General features: G+C 48.2%; 1 protein-coding gene across 3 annotated transcripts in view; it reads right to left on the bottom strand.

Moving 5' to 3' along the window:
* Positions 1-15,425, bottom strand: part of KIF2C (kinesin family member 2C) — a 28,121-nt gene extending 12,696 nt beyond the window's left edge. The window contains exons 1-8 of one of the 3 annotated variants that reach the window (XM_050798286.1): positions 15,236-15,424; positions 14,215-14,309; positions 8,248-8,349; positions 8,033-8,081; positions 5,201-5,323; positions 2,415-2,537; positions 1,526-1,626; positions 506-601 (exon numbers count right to left, since the gene is read on the bottom strand). In XM_050798286.1, coding sequence (XP_050654243.1) covers positions 506-601; positions 1,526-1,626; positions 2,415-2,537; positions 5,201-5,323; positions 8,033-8,081; positions 8,248-8,349; positions 14,215-14,309; positions 15,236-15,305 — 759 coding nt within the window. In that variant the 5' untranslated portion in view covers positions 15,306-15,424. Of the gene's footprint in view, positions 1-505; positions 602-1,525; positions 1,627-2,414; positions 2,538-5,200; positions 5,324-8,032; positions 8,082-8,247; positions 8,350-8,973; positions 9,362-14,214; positions 14,310-15,235 lie in introns of those variants that run through there. The other 2 variants (XM_050798292.1, XM_050798299.1) reach the window with 2 other exon arrangements.
* Positions 15,426-15,687: the final 262 nt, after the last annotated feature.

Raw genomic sequence — 15,687 nt, 5'->3', positions numbered from 1 at the left:
GGCTGCAGTGAGCCAAGATCATGCCATTGTACTCCAGCCTGGGCGACAGAGTGAGACTCCGTCTCAAAAAATAAAATAAAATAAAATAGCCTCTGCCAGGCACGGTGGCTTACACCTGTAATCCCAGCACTTTGGGAAGTCGAGGCGGGCAGATCGCTTGAACCTAGAAGTTCGAGATTGGCCTGGGCAACGTGGTGAAACCCCCGTCTGCCAAAAATACAAAAAATCAGCAGGGTGCGGTGGAATGCATCTGTGATCCCAGCTACCCGGGAGGCTGAGGTAGGGAGGATCACTCAAGCCCAGGGAAGTGGAGGTTGCAGTGATCCAAGATCGCACCACTGCACTCCAGCCTGCGTGACAGAGACCCCATCTCAAAAAAAAAAAAAAAAAAAAACGCTCAAAGGTGAGTAAAGATTCCTGCATGCCCTCATTCCTATAAAGAGAAGTTTTCTGTCCCTCAATTGTACACTTACTCAAGAAAGAGAAGTTCTTTAGATGTACTTACAGGATCAGTCATAGTAAGTGGATGACATTCCAAAGTAGCCCGAAATTCTTTAATCATTCGGGCAAATTCCCAGTTTGGAAAACTACTGTCATACTCCTGGTTTGAGACGAGAGTGAAAAAGGGCAGATTGTTAAGATATAAGTGTTCTCAGACCCCTATGCGGCAGCAGCAATAGCTCTTTGCTCACCACCCTTCACAGTTGTCAAAGTCCCCGCCCTGGCTGTAGGTTGAGAAGCCAGGTACAAAGCACTGGGGAAGAGACTGGCAGAGGGGCCTAAGCATACACCAAAGCATGCTAGAAACTGGGACTAGGGCCAGTTCCACATTCTAGGAGGCACAGCAGCAGACTGGGCTACCTAGAAGCAATGAACCCAAATAAGGGGACTGTACTGCAGTCCCTGCCCTCCAAATGCGTACAACTCAGGGGAGGGTGGGAGAAAGCAGAACAATTATGCCCTGCAGCCCCTCTGGCCATCCTGCCATGTGAGCATGTGGCTTGCTTACTAGACAATCAGCATGAAATATTCCTCATCTAAGGACCTTCAGAAACATTTCTGAATTACTTGTTCTCTGAATCCTGATAAACCAGTTAAATTTCCTGGATATCAGAATTGGAACCTCAGAGGCCAGATGCAATGGCTTATGCCTACAATCCCAGCACTTTAGAAGGCCAAGAGTTCCAGACCAGCCTGGGCAAAATAGCGAAACTCCGTCTCTACTAAAAATACAAAAAAGTAGCTGGCACACGCCTGTAATCCCAGCTACTTGGGAGGCTGAGGCACAAGAATCACTTGAACTCAGAGGTGGAGGTTGCAGTGAGCCGAGATCACACCACTGCACTCCAGCCTGGGCAACAGAGCAAGACTCTGTCTCAAAAAAAAAAAAAAAAAAAAAAGAATTGGGGCCTCAAGAACTGGAGCCTCAGAAATGCTGGGGCCCAACTGTATCTCGGCTGCGTGTAGGGTTTCGGTTAAGGACACCTGTCCAAAAACCCTTGCCCTAGCCTCCCAAGAAAGGTACCTGAGCTCGTTTCATTCTCATTTCAGAGTTCTGGGCCTTCTTCTCTTCTCGCTTGTTCTTCATTTTTTCCACTTCCTTCACAATACATGATTTCCTCCGAACTACAAAAACATTAAAAAAAAAAAGGAAGCCCACTCTGTTACCAGTCTAAGCCAGCCTGCTCTTTTCTGGCTATTTACTGAGTACTGGGCCTTTCCCAGGGAGAGGCCTTCTCTAGATCCTTACTCTTAAATCACTATATGCAAAAAGAAGTAATAGATGTGACTCTCGGGATGGACAAGTCCACAAAGTAGTGGCCTGGCCAGTGTGAAGTCAAATAGTGATAACCGTACTCCAGTTCTAACCCAAACTTTCCCTAAGCATCTTGGCTACTTTCTCAACAACCACAGAGGTGAGACAGTTCTTGTTTTTTTTTTTTTTTTTTTTTTTTGAGACAGAGTCTTTCTCTGTCACGTAGGCTGGAGTGCAGTGGCCGGATCTCAGCTCACTGCAAGCTCCGCCTCCTGGGTTTACGCCATTGTCTTGCCTCAGCCTCCCGAGTAGCTGGGACTACAGGGGCCCGCCACCTCGCCCGGCTAGTTTTTTGTATTTTTTAGTACAGACGGGGTTTCACCGTGTTAGCCATGATGGTCTCGATCTCCTGACCTCGTGATCCGCCCGTCTCGGCCTCCCAAAGTGCTGGGATTACAGGCTTGAGCCACCGCGCCCGGCCAGACAGTTCTTGTTTTGTCTTGATAATGAAAGACTGATTCCATGGCCAAAGGAAAACATGCCCCCATGTGACAAACAGGGCTTGAACTCAGGTGCCAAGGTAAGCCAGGTTTAGGACAGGATGTTAACTATCTGTGCCTCACTGGAAACAGAACAGCAGACAGCTCAGTGTGTCTACCTGAGTTCACAGGGTTTGCAGAAGAGCTGCCTCGGATGGAATGGACTTGCTCTTCCACCTCCTCGCTGACCATCCTCGATGGTATTTCAGCCACTGCGGGGCAGGAAGGCCTAGGGTGGGCAGCTGTAGGGGAACAAGAGTCACTGGAGAAGCAGGCAGGTATACCACAGGCATCTCACCTGAGCCCATGGCCCTGGTTATGGGCCGGGAGAGTGACCTGCGTGCTCAGCAAGGCTCTTACAGTATGTGCAGAGCTTGTACTTTTCCCTTCACCTCAGCCCACACTCTCACCCTGACCACGTTTTCTGCAAGGGCTGGCTCCTAGGGTCAAAATATCTTAAAGGGTATGTGAACAGTTTAGTATGGGCTTTGACATGAAGGGAAAAGCCTCTGAGGACATGAACTCTTTAGGCTTCACCCAAGCCTGGGTTCTCAGGTCAGGCCAGGTCTGGTCTTAGGGAGAAAAGCCAGGCCTTTCTGACTTCTCCCAAGCCTCAGCAACCCAGGTGGTTAACAGGAGCAAAGACTGAAAAGCTAGGGTGATGGGGAACTGGGGAAACAACTAACCAGATTGATTCAATACAGAAAGGTCCAATCCACAACACCTCATTACTTCCCATACTTGGTCATGACCCATTCATTTACTTTCATCCTATTAGAGCTGAATTTGATATATGTAAAGTGTAATGGTTGTGTGTCTTACAAAATTTGCATCTACTTTATATAATCTATTAAAGACTGACAAACAATTCACATTAAAAATTTTTGTTTATATTTACTAATTTTCCACACCTCATCTGACTCACTTAAAAAATTTTAAAATTATGCGAACCCGGGAGGCGGACTTTGCAGTGAGCCGAGATCACGCCACTGCATTCCAGCCTGGGCAACAGAGACTCCGTCTCAAAAAAAAAAAAAAAATTTAAAATTTAATTTATATAGGCTGGGCACGGTGGCTTGCTCACACCTGTAATCCCAGCTGGGAGGCCGAGGTGGGTGGATCACGAGGTCAGGAGATCGAGACCATCCTGGCTAACACTGTGAAACCCCATCTCTACTAAAAAAATACAGAAAAATTAGCCGGGCATGGTGGTGGGTGCCTGTAGTCCCAGCTACTCAGGAGGCTGAAGCAGAAGAATTGCATGAACCCGGGAGGCGGAGCTCACAGTAAGCCAAGATCGCGCCACTGCACTCCAGCCTGGGTGACAGAGCGAGACTCCATCTCAAAAAAAAAAAAAAAATTCAATTTAAAGTACAAAAAAGGGCTGGGCGCAGTGGCTTATGCCTGTAATTCCAGCACTTTGTGAGGCTGAGGCGGGCAGATCATGAGGTCAGGAGTTTGAGATCAGCCTGGCCAATGTGATGAAACCCTGTCTCTACTAAAAATACAAAAATTAGCTGGGTGTGGTGGTGTGCACCTGTAGTCCTAGCTAGTCGGGAGGCTGAGCCAAGATAATCACTTGAACCTGGGAGGCAGAGGTTGCAGTGAGCCGAGATCAAGCCATAGCACTCCAGCCTGGGTGATGGAGCGAGACTCTGTCTCAAAAAAAAAAAAAAAGTATAAAAAGAGGGCCAGGTGCGGTAGCTCACACCTGTAATCCCAGAACTTTGGGAGGCCAAGGCAGGCGGATCACATGAGGTCGGGTGTTTGAGACCAGCCTGACCAACATGGAGAAATCCCGTCTCTACTAAAAAGACAAAATTAGCCGGGCATGGTGGCACATGCCTGTAATCCCAGCTACTTGGGAGGCTGAGGCAGGAGAATCGCTGGAACCCAGGAGGCGGAGATTGAGGTGAGCCAAGATTGAGTATTGCACTCCAGCCTGGGCAACAAGAGCAAAACTCCATCTCAAAAGAAAAACAAAGTACAAAAAGAAGGCTGAGCACAGTGGCTCACGCCTGTAATCGCAGCACTTTAGGAGGCCAAGGTGGGCGGATCACTTGAGGCCAGGAGTTCGAGACCAGCCTGGCCAAAATGGCAATACCCCATCTCTACTAGAAATACAAAAATTAGCCAGGCATAGTGGCACATGCCTGTAATCCCAGCTACTCAGGAGGCTGAGGCGGGAGAGTTCGTTGAACCTAGGAGGCGGAAGTTGTGGTAAGCCAAGATCATGCCATTGCACTCCAGCCTGGATGACAGAGTGAGACTTCGTCTCAATAAATAAATAAAAAAATACAGAAAGAAAAAAAGCTAATTAATGCTATTAGAAGTCAGGATTATAGGTACCCTTGAGGGGATTAGGAGCTGGAAATGTGCCCAACAGGGACTTTTGAAGTTCTGGTAATGCTCTGATCATATTAGTTACGAGTGAGTTCTGTTTATGAAAATTCACTGAACTCAATGCTATGTGTACTTAGACCTTAGACTCCTCAACTATGTCAGAGGGCTTCTGCCCAGTCTTTCACTGCTTGTGAAAGACTGATTCCATGGCCACAGGAAAACATGCCCGCATGTGAGAAACAAGGCTTGCACTCAGGTGCTTTGAAGTACTGGTAATGCTCTGATCATGTTAGATACATAAGTGTGTTCAGTTTACGAAAATTCACAGAACTATGTACTCAATGCTATGTGTACATGTCTGTGTGTATGTGTGTGTAATGTTTCAATTAAGTTTTTTAAAAAAGAGATGATTTCCAAATAAGCAAGCCGTGTTGGTAGGGAAGGAGCAGACCAGTTCTGAAGCTGGGGGAATGGATGAATCTCAGGATATTCTAGCACAGGGACCAAGCAATGTGCTTCAGGGCCTCAAACATGGCAGGTGCGGGGCACTTTCGTTACTCACGAGGAACTGAAAATTGCTTGCGGGTATTTGCAGCTGCAGGCAGCTCCACCTCCATGTCATTCTCCTGAGCAGTGACGCGAAGCTCTGAGACAGTGGACATGCGAGTGGAGCGAGTTCGAAGACCTGGAGAACCGAGAGCAGTAGCCAGTCAGTGCTGCATGATCTGGAGGGTGGTCAGGGGCAAACCTCCAAGTTTTGTACAAGGTGAAACTGGTCCCAGCCACCAGGAAAGGGGCTCACCAACTTCCCATATTCCTTAGAAAGGAAAAATTAGACCAAGTACCAGTACCCCCAAATTGTGCAAATTTTGTCCACACTGTGCAAATCCAGGAGCTCCTGAGGGCAAGGACATCTCCCACAAAGAGCATCTGTCTTGAGTAAGTACAGGGACCTATAGCTATCTTGAAAACATTTCTGGAGAGAGAGAGACCTAATCTAAGTCCTTGAGAAAAAGTATTATTATTACTATTTTTTTTTTTTTTTTTTTGAGGAGTTTTGCTCTTGTTGCCCAGGCTGGAGTGCAGTGGTACAATCTTGGCTCACTGCAACCTCTGCCTCCCGGGTTCAAGCAATTCCCCTGCCTCAGCCTCCCGAGTAGCTGGGACTACAGGCGTGTGCCACCACACCCAGCTAATTTTTGTATTTTTTTTTTTAGTAGAGATGGGGTTTCACCATGTTGGCCAGGATGGTCTTTATCTCTTGACCTTGTGATCCACCCGCCTCAGCCTCCCAAAGTGCTGGGATTACAGGCGTGAACCACCGTGCCCAGCCCATCTTTTTCTTGAGACAGAGTCTCACACTGTCAGCCAGGCTGGAGTGCAGTGGTGCAATCTTGGCTCACTGCAACCTCTGCCAAAACCAACTTCTACCGAGTTTCTGAGTATTGTAAGTTCAAGCTGATGGCTATATATAATCCATATCTTGAATTTTTACAATCTTCCTGTTTCCCTAATGATTTTATTTTAGTTTTTATAATAAGATTGGGTCTTGCTATGTTGCCCAGGCTGGTCTCAAACTCCTAGGTTCAAGCCATCTTCCTGCCTCAACCTCCCAAAGCACTGGGCTTACAGGTGTGAGCCATTACATCTAGCCCCAAATGATCTGTAATTTTTTTTTTTAAGACCAAGTCTTGCTCTGTCGCCCAGGCTGGAGTACAGTAGCACGATCTCCGCTCACTGCAACCTCCACCCCCTGGACTCAAACAATTCTCTTGCCTCAGCTTCCTGAGTAGCTGGGATTACAGGTGCCCGTCACCACGCCTGGCTAATTTTTGTATTTTTAGGAGAGACAGGGGTTTCACCATGTTGGCCAGGCTGGTCTCAAACTCCTGACCTCAGGTGATCCACCCACCTAGGCCTCCTAAAGTGCTGGGATTACAGGCATGAGCCACACTGCGCCTGGCCAGTTTTTTGTATTTTTAATAGAGACAGGGTTTCACCATGTTGACCAGGCTGGTCTGGAACACCTGACCTCAGGTGATCTCCCCACCTTGGCCCCCCAAAGTGCTGGGATTACAGGCATGAGCCACCGCTCAGGGCCTTAAAGGCTTTTTTTTTTAATTAAAATGAGCTGTGTAGCTGGGCATGGTGGTATGTGCCTGTAGTCCCAGCACTTTTGGAGGCTGAGGCAGGAGGATTGCTTGAAGGTAGGAGTTCAAGACCAGCTTAGGCAACAAAGTGAGACCCCATCCTAAAAAAAAAAAAAAAAGCTATTGGCTGGGCATGGTGGCTCACGCCTGCAATCCTGGCACTTTGGGAGGCTGAAGCAGGAGGATCCCTTGAGGCCAGGAGTTTGAGACCAGACCAGGAAACATAGTGAGACCTTGTCTCTACGAAAAAAAAAAAAAAAAATTAGCCAGGTGTGATGAGGCACACCTGTAGTCCCAGCTACATGGGAGGCTGAGGTGGGAAGATTGCCTGAGCCCAGGAGTTCAAGGCTACAGTGAGCTACGATCATATCATGGTATTCCAGCATGGACAACCAAGTGAGACCCTGCCTTTGAAAAATAAAAAACAAAAAGCTGTGGCAATATCCTTTGAGGACATGAACATGGAATGGGACTGCTGCGAGTCCCAACTCTCCTGCATTCCCTTATGGTACACCCAGCAAGAAAGGGCCAGCACCACAACAGTCAGGCCCAAGCTTGCAATGGCACCACCCTCCACCCAGGGCCCCCAGAACCTGAAGCTCCAGTATTCTGGGAGTCCCTGAGGTAGCTGGATCCTTTCGCGGCAATGATGACCCCTAGACCTGGAGAGCTGTGCAGGTCACCAGCCTTCAAGGTACAACTGGCTTTAAACTGGATCTTTTGGGAAGCTTACCCCCTAGAGTCACAGTCTATCATGTCGTCAAAGTAGGTTTTCACAGACTACTTCTGCAGAGAGAGCCCAACCTCCTAGACCACGAGGCAATGCTGTTATTCTCTCCAGCCCCAGCCATCCCTCTCTATAGTGCCACCAACTGTACTTCTAAACAACCCACAGACCTAGTGTCTCCCTTTTTCAAAGCCTCTTTCCAGGGCATACTGTTTCCCTGAGGGAAGAAAACAGGCCTACCAATGGCTGATTCCCACTCTTCTTAGCATCAGGCTCTGGATTACACAGAAAAGGTTTCCAGGCCAGGCAGCAAATTTCCTAAATGCACCAGGTCTCTTAAAGGTTGGCCTGATAGCTGTAGGTTGGATTCTTCCTCATAGAGAAAGAAGCTTGGAACATAGGCAGGACTCAGCCCACATAGAAACCACCTGCAAAAGAGGAGCTTCCACAACTCTGAGTCCTAGAAACAATTCCTGACACAAATTCCATGACAGTAAGCTAGTAGAAATCCACTTACTTTCTTTTGGAGCAGGAATTTTGGAGTTGACGGATCTCCGTTTTTGTTTCTGAAAAACAAATCAAATTGTCACAATATATGGCTCTTATCAATTCTCAAGGGCCTATCCTGGGCCCATGTATTATGCTAAAATGCCAGACAATCAATCAGCAAAGAGCCAATAAGCAAAGTGAATCCTCTGGGGCACTGGCTGCAACCAGATGACAGGCACCTACCTGGATTGTTACATTTTCCTGCAGGGGCAGATTGTCCTTTGGATGTAAGGGAAGAAGCTGTAAGAGTTCTGGGTTTATTGCAGCCACATCATCAAAATCAATCTGCAAGGAGCAAGTAAAAGTTTCAATGAAACAACATTGTTCAATCCAAATACATTTCTTTTTTCTTTTCTTTTTTTCTGAGACAGAATCTCGCTCTGTCACCCAGGCTGGAGGGCAGTGGCGTGATTTCGGTTCAAGGCAACCTCCGCCTCCTGGGTCTAAGCAATTCTCCTGCCTCAGCCTCCCGAGTAGCTGGGACTATAGGCGTGTGCCACCAAGCCCAGATAATTTTTGTAGTTTTAGTAGAGACCAGGTTTCACCATGTTGGCCAGGATGGTCTCAACCTCCTGGCCTCAGGTGATCTCCCCACCTTGGCCTCCTAAAGTGCTGGGATTACAGGTGTGAGACACTGTGCCTGGTCCCCCCAGGCTGAGGTGGGAGAATCGCTGGAATCCAGGAGGTGGAGGTTGCATTGAGTTGAGATTATGCCACTGCCCTCCAGCCTGGGCGACAGAGTGAGACTCTGTCTCAAAAAAACACAAAAACATAAAAAAAAAAAAAAAAAAAAAAAAAAAAAAAAAAAAAGTCGATAGGGCTACCCCTAAATTCAAACTTTACCAGCTTTAAGTTCCACTAAGTATGAATAGCTATAAAACAAATAGTTACTCCTTAATAATGGTTTACCATCTAGATGGATATGGGTTTCTGATTTCCAAGCCAATGGTAGACGTCAGTGATGAGAATAAGGTGAAGAGGAGGGCAGACAGGCAGGCAAACTGTTGGGTACTCCACAGCAGATCTAGGCCACTTGGCTCCCCTGCTGTTTTGCTGGGCAGTGAGGTCCTGCTGGGCACAGCCCCCTAAGCACCTCTTGCTGGCTGACACGGAGGAGGAAACAAGTTCTAACTGTCTGGTGAGAGTCCAATGGAGGCCCTTTAGGATCTTATGGGCAGGGGCAAGTTCCCGACAGCTGCTACCTAACCCTAAGACTACCTACATTTTCTTCTGGGCCCAGAAACTTCTTCCCCAGTTATGGCTTCCTGCCCATGCCTTACCTATTTCCTGTTGATGCCTGCAATGAGGTCACAATTCTAAGTTTACATCATCAGAGTCCTGCAATCCTCCAGGAACAACTCAAACTTCACCAGGATAACTTTACAACAGGTTCAGACATATCAAATTTGTCCCAACTTGTTATTTGTATTTTAAAATGTGACAGAGCTGAAGCATGTACTCCAGGGTGAGGGCTTTACTGCCTAGATACGAAACCTGCAGTTATTAGCTGCCTATTCAAGCATTTGTTAGGCACCACGAAGACAGCAGCCTGCAGGGGGAAAGTAGTCAAAGATGCATTACGACATATGTAGGCTGGGCACAGTGGCTCACGCCTGTAATCCCAGCACTTTTGGAGGCTGAGGCGGGCAGATCACCTGAGGTTGGGAGTTCGAAACCAGCCTCACCAACATGGAAAAACCCCGTCTCTACTAAAATTACAAAATTAGCCGGTGTGGCGCACGCCTGTAATCCCAGCTACTCAGGAGGCTGAGACAGAAGAATCGCTTGAACCCGGGAGGCGGAGGCTGCAGTGAGCCGTGATAGCGCCATTGCACTCCAGAGCAACAAGAGCAAAACTGTCTCAAAAAAAAAAAAAAAGCCAGGCACGGTGGCTCATGCCCGTAATCCCAGCACTTTGGGAGGCCGAGGCAGCTGGATCACGAGGTCAGGAGATTGAGACCATCCTGGCTAACACAGTGAAACCCCATCTCTACTAAAAATACAAAAAATTAGCCAGGTGTGGTGGCAGGCGCCTGTAGTCCCAGCTACTCAGGAGGCTGAGGCAGGAGAATGGTGTGAACTTGGGAGGCAGAGCATGCAGTGAGCCAAGATCGTGCCACTGCACTCTAGCCTGGGCAACAGAGTGAGACTCCACCTCAAAAAAAAAAAAAAAAAGGGATAGAATCACTAAATGCAAAAGCCAGCAAGCACTTCAGTAATCACACTTCTATCCACATTTCTGGGACAGCCACAGACTATTGGTACACACCTCCCCCATTTCCAACCCCTAAACTACAGAGAGCATAAACAACAAGGAAAATCAGTTTTTTGTTTTCTTGTTTTTTGAAACAGAGTTTCACTCTTAGCACCCATGCTGGAATGCAGTGGCGTGATCTCAGCTCACTGCAACCTCCACCTCCTGGGTTCAAGTGATTATCCTGCCTCAGCCTCCCGAGTAGCTGGGATTATAGGCACGCGGCACTATGCCCAGCTAATTTTGTATTTTTAGTAGAGACGGGATTTCACCACGTTGGCCAGGCTGGTCTTGTGCTCCTGACCTCAGGTGATCCATCCGCCTCAGCCTCCCAAAGTGCTGGGATTACAGGCGTGAATCACTGTGTCCAGCTTTTTTTAGACGGAATCTCACTCTGTTACCCAGGCTGCTGGAGTGCAATGGCGCGATCTCAGCTTGCTGCAACCTCCACCTCCCGGGTTCAAGCGATTCTTCTGCCTCAGCCTCCTGAGTAGCTGGGACTACAGGTGCCTACCACCATGCCCGGCTAATTTTTTGGATTTTTAGTAGAAACGCGGTTTCACCATATTGGCCAGGCTGGTCTTGAATTCCTGACCTCGTGATCCGCCCGCCTCAGCCTCCCAAAGTGCTGGGATTACAGGCATGAGCCACTGCACCCCGCAAAAAACAGAGTTTTAAGCCTTGCTCTGACAATCAGCTGGTTCTCATGTTGATAATTCAGGGTGAACATCCCAGGAGAAAGGAATAAGCGTGTAAGAGCAGCAGGGAATTAGGCACAGTCACAGAGCAGTAAACCACCTCATTTGCCAGGGGATAGGATATGTGGAAGAAGAGTGTGTGGTACAAAGAAAAAGGGTGATTGGAATCAGAGCTCAAGCCAGGCGCGGTGGCTCACGCCTGTAATCCCAGCACTTTAGGAGGCCAAGACGGCCAGATCACTTGAGGTCAGGAGTTTGAGACCAGCCTGGTTAACATGGTGAAACCCTGTCTCTACTAAAAATACAAAAATTAGATGGGTGTGGTGGCAGGTGCCTGTAATCCCAGCTTCTTGGGAGACTAAGGCAGGAGAATCGCTTGAACCTGGAGGATGGAGGTTGTAGTGAGCCAAGATTGGCTCACTGAGGGAGATCGTGCCACTGCACTCCAGCCTGGTGACAGAGTGAGACTTCGTCTCAAAAGAAAAAATATCAGAGCTTGAAAAGGCCTGAATGCACCATTAAGAAGTTTGGATCTTATTCCAAAAGCAGTATTTGATCTGAGGTAAGACAAGGGATATATTTCTGAACAAACAACAAAAACAAAAAACGAATCACAAAGGACTGATAATAGCTGGCTGAAAGGAATTTTAGGAACCTCTTGATTCTTTAGCGGCAGATAATGGAAAGTATTCAATCCTTTTATTTCTCAAATATACCACCTAAATATCTCTACTATACGTACTATGCTAAGCAAGCTTTTTACATGTTTTATCTTTTTTACTTATATTTTTTTGAGACAGGGTCTCACTCTGTCACGCAGGCTGGAGTGTTGTGCCTCACTGTAGCCTTGAACTCCTGGGCTCAAGCAATCCTCCTGCCTTAGCCTCTGGAGTAGCTGGGACCACAGGCGCAAGCCACTGTGACTAGCTAATTGTTTTTTATTTTTAGTAGAGATGAGGTCTTGCTGTATTTGCCCAGGCTGGGCTCAAACTCTTGGCTTCAAGAGGTCCCCCTGCCTCAGCCTCCCAAAGTGCTGAGATTATAGGTACTGTGCCCAGCTACATGTATTATTTTATTACGCTCCATGGAAGAGGGTCCAAGAGTCTGTCTCCTTCACCTCTGTATCCCTAGCACCCCATAAGTGTCTAGCATTTTGGAAGCAGTCCAAAATATCTGCTGAGTGAATCCTCACAACAACCCTGTGAGGTAGACATTATCATCATCCTCACTTTATAGATGAGGAAACCAAACTTCGAAGAGGGGCAGAAACATGCCCGAGAACACAAAGCAGTGGCAGAGCCAGACTAGAATCCAGGTTTTCATACTCCTAGCCCAGTGAGCTTTTCACTACACCACAATGCCGCTAGAACAGAAGTGTCTTAGTCACAGTGCTCTCCTCAAAATCCCCACTGCCTACAGAAGAAAACCTAACCAGCTCAGTGCCAGACACGAAGACCTTTGTCTCCTTTTTCAGCTGTTTTGCTGCTGCCAAGCATCCTGGGCCCTGCACTGCTTGTGGCCAGCTTCTTTATGGTCCCTATGTGTGCCATCTTGCTGCTTTGGCTAAGCCTTCACACTCCACTCTCCAAGCCCAGCCCATTCTCAGAAAGTTTCCACCTCTGAGCTGCTCTAGCAATGCTCATCTGGGCCATTCGTCACAAGTTGCCTTTTGTTATTTGGTGATTCAGAAACGTATTTTTGTCTCCTCAACCAGGTTATTGATTTCATTCACCTAACTGATATCACAGGTAGTGTGCATGCAGAACCTAGCTTGGGCAAGCAAAGTTTTCTAAAACCTAAAATTTTGTGCAGTTTGCTTTTTCTTTTTTTTTGAGACGGAGTGTCACTCTGTTGCCCAGGCTGGAATGCAGTGGCGTGATCTCAGCTCACTGCAACCTCTGCTTCCCGAGTTCAAGTGATTCTCCTGCCCCAGCCTCCCAAGTAGCTGGGATTACAGCCCTGTGCCACCAGGCCCAGCTAATTTTTGTATGTTTAGTAGAGATGGGGTTTCACCATGTTGGCCAGGCTGGTCTCAAACTCCTGATCTCAAGTGATCCGCCCACCTCGGCCTCCCAAAGTGCTGGGATTACAGGTGTGAGCCACCATACCAGGCTTTCTACAGACATAGCAGAAAACGATTGATTGCTTCAATTTAGAATGGACCTGACTAAATAAAATCCCAATGCATCTGGAAGGGGACCATTCTTTTTTTTGACAAGTCCTTATTCTGTCGCCCAGGAGGCTGGAGAGCAGTAGCACAATTTCAGCTCATTGAAACCTGTGCTTTCCCAGACTCAAGCAATTCTCCAGCCTCAGCCTCCAGAGTAACTGGGACCACAGGCATGCACCACCATGCCCGGCTAATGTTTTTTTGTATTTTTTGTAGAAATGCGGTTTTGCCATGTTGCCCAGCCTGGTCTTGAACTCCTCAGCTCAAAGCGATCTGCCCGCCTCGACCTCCCAAAGTGCTGGGATTATAGATGTGAGCCACTGTGCCCAGCCAAGAAGACCAATTATTTTTTTTGAGGAAAGGTCTCACTCCGTCATCCAGGTCAGAGTGCAGTGGCTCGATCATGGTTCACTGCAGCCTCAACCTCCCAGGCTAAATCGATCCTCCCACCTCAGCTTTCCGAGTAGCTGGAACCACAGATGCAAGCAACCACATCCTGCTAATTTTTTATTTTTTGTAGAGACAAGGTCTCAACATTTTTCCCAGGCTGGTTTCGAACTCCTGGGCTCAAGCAGTCCTCCAGATGAGGCCTCTCAAAGTGCCGGGATTAGAGGCAAGAGCCACCGCACCCAGCCAATTTTTTTTTTTTTTTTTGAGTCAGATTCTCACTCTGTCGCCCAGGCTGGAGTGCAGTGGCACAGTTTCGGCTCACTGCAACCTCCACCTCCTGGGTTCAAGCAATTCTCCTGCCTCAGCCTCCCGAATAGCTGGGATTACAGGCTAGCACCACCATGACCGGCTAATTTTTGTATTTTCAGTAGAGACAGGTTTCGCCATGTTGGCCAGGATGGTCTCGAACCCCTGACCTCAGATGATCCACTCGCCTCAGCCTCCCAAAGTGCTAGGATTACAGGCGTGAGTGAAAAGAGCACAGCATCAGAAACTAGGCTCTCACAGATTCCACTTCTGCACAGATCCTTTATGTAGGAAGGCATTAAATGTGGTAGAGGAATTCTCATAGAACCTACCTCTTTGCCCTTTGTGGCACCTCCTTCTGCCCATTCCACTGAAACACAGGATTTCTCCAAGTTCACAGTCCTTACATTGGCACTGTGAATTAAACCTATAAAGTATGAAAAAACCAGAGTTACCCTCTCTTTCCTGAGAGCTTCACTTTTAGGATTCCACAGAGATTCCCAAAGTGGAGTTAACCTGAAGGAACAGGCGGCTGCCTTTAAAAAACAAACAAACAAACAAACAAAACTAAGAGAAATAAATCTCCTGGGCTTCACCTTTAGAATATCCACAGTGAGGTGGGCAGGGGACAGGTTTTTAAATTGAGCTGCATGGGATAAGGATTCACCCCTACTCAAAAGAGAGCCTACAAAAAAAAAGAGAGCGGGAGCCTACAGAAGAGAACACACAAAAGTATGTTTGAGCAGAGGATTCCTTAAAGCCCTTAAATGAACTTTTCCTCAACATAGCATTAAGGATCTGGCCCTCTTGGGGTTTTCCTAACTCACTTCTGGCGGTCATATCTGTCCATTTCCCTAATGACACGGGTATTAGACGTGCCAGAAGTGCGGTAGCTGCTTAAGCAAAAGAGAGAACGACTACAAGCTGCTCAAGAGCAGGGATCTTGTCTGTCCCGTTAACCCTAAGTCCCAGTACCTGACATACTGCAACTGTGCAATATTATTCCAGAGTAGAGGGGCCAGGAGACCGAGGTCCCCGTAAGAGCAGGGCATTTTCCGGGGTGAATTTTGGAAGGGAAGTGAATTTAGAAGCCCCAACTTCCCTGGATCTACCAGCCTTGGAGAAGGTCCGCCCACTCCCGGAGGACAGCGAAAGGGACCCACGTCCAGCGCAGACTCTCACCCCTGTGTAGGGAAGAATGACTGCCAGTGCAGAGACCAGGAGTTAGTGCGTGTGAAAAGGAGGGAGGGAGAGAAAGAGAGTGAGAGCCCATTTGTGTGTCTGGGGAGGGGCAGTAATTTCCGTCGTCTCACCGCTCACGAGTCCCCTTGACCTAGGGACCCCGCTCCTCACCATTACTGCGCTGGATCTTGATGGCGAGACCGGGAAACAGGCGGGCCTGAAGCGACGAGTCCATGGCCATTCGGAGGGTCAGCAAGGAAAAGAAACGCGCAATGCTAGGAAACCTCAATTCCGCTAACCCTAGGAAGTCTTAACGCCGCGTAAACCGCCGCAGTTTAAATCCCGCGCGCAAGCGTCCTTAAAACGTCATCCCGCTGTCCCCGCCCCCGCTTCCGGCGGTCAGCGGCGCCCTGCAGAGCCTTGGGGGATACGCAGTTCCGAACCGTCTTCCGACGCCCGGCACCGCCCATGCGTCTGGCCACACCCCCGAGCGCTGTGCCTCCTGGGAACTTTGGCGCTCCGCGGGGTCTGGGACTCCCGCTTCCTGGTATTGTGTTTGGTCATCTTGTACAGCCGGGTTCCCGAAAACTGGGAAACTTCGGTATGTATTTCAGAGTGAGGGC

Source organism: Macaca thibetana, chromosome 1 (genome assembly GCF_024542745.1).
Source record: "Macaca thibetana thibetana isolate TM-01 chromosome 1, ASM2454274v1, whole genome shotgun sequence".
In the NCBI taxonomy this organism is placed as follows: Eukaryota; Metazoa; Chordata; class Mammalia; order Primates; family Cercopithecidae; genus Macaca; species Macaca thibetana.
This window is presented reverse-complemented; position numbering and strand designations above follow the sequence as displayed.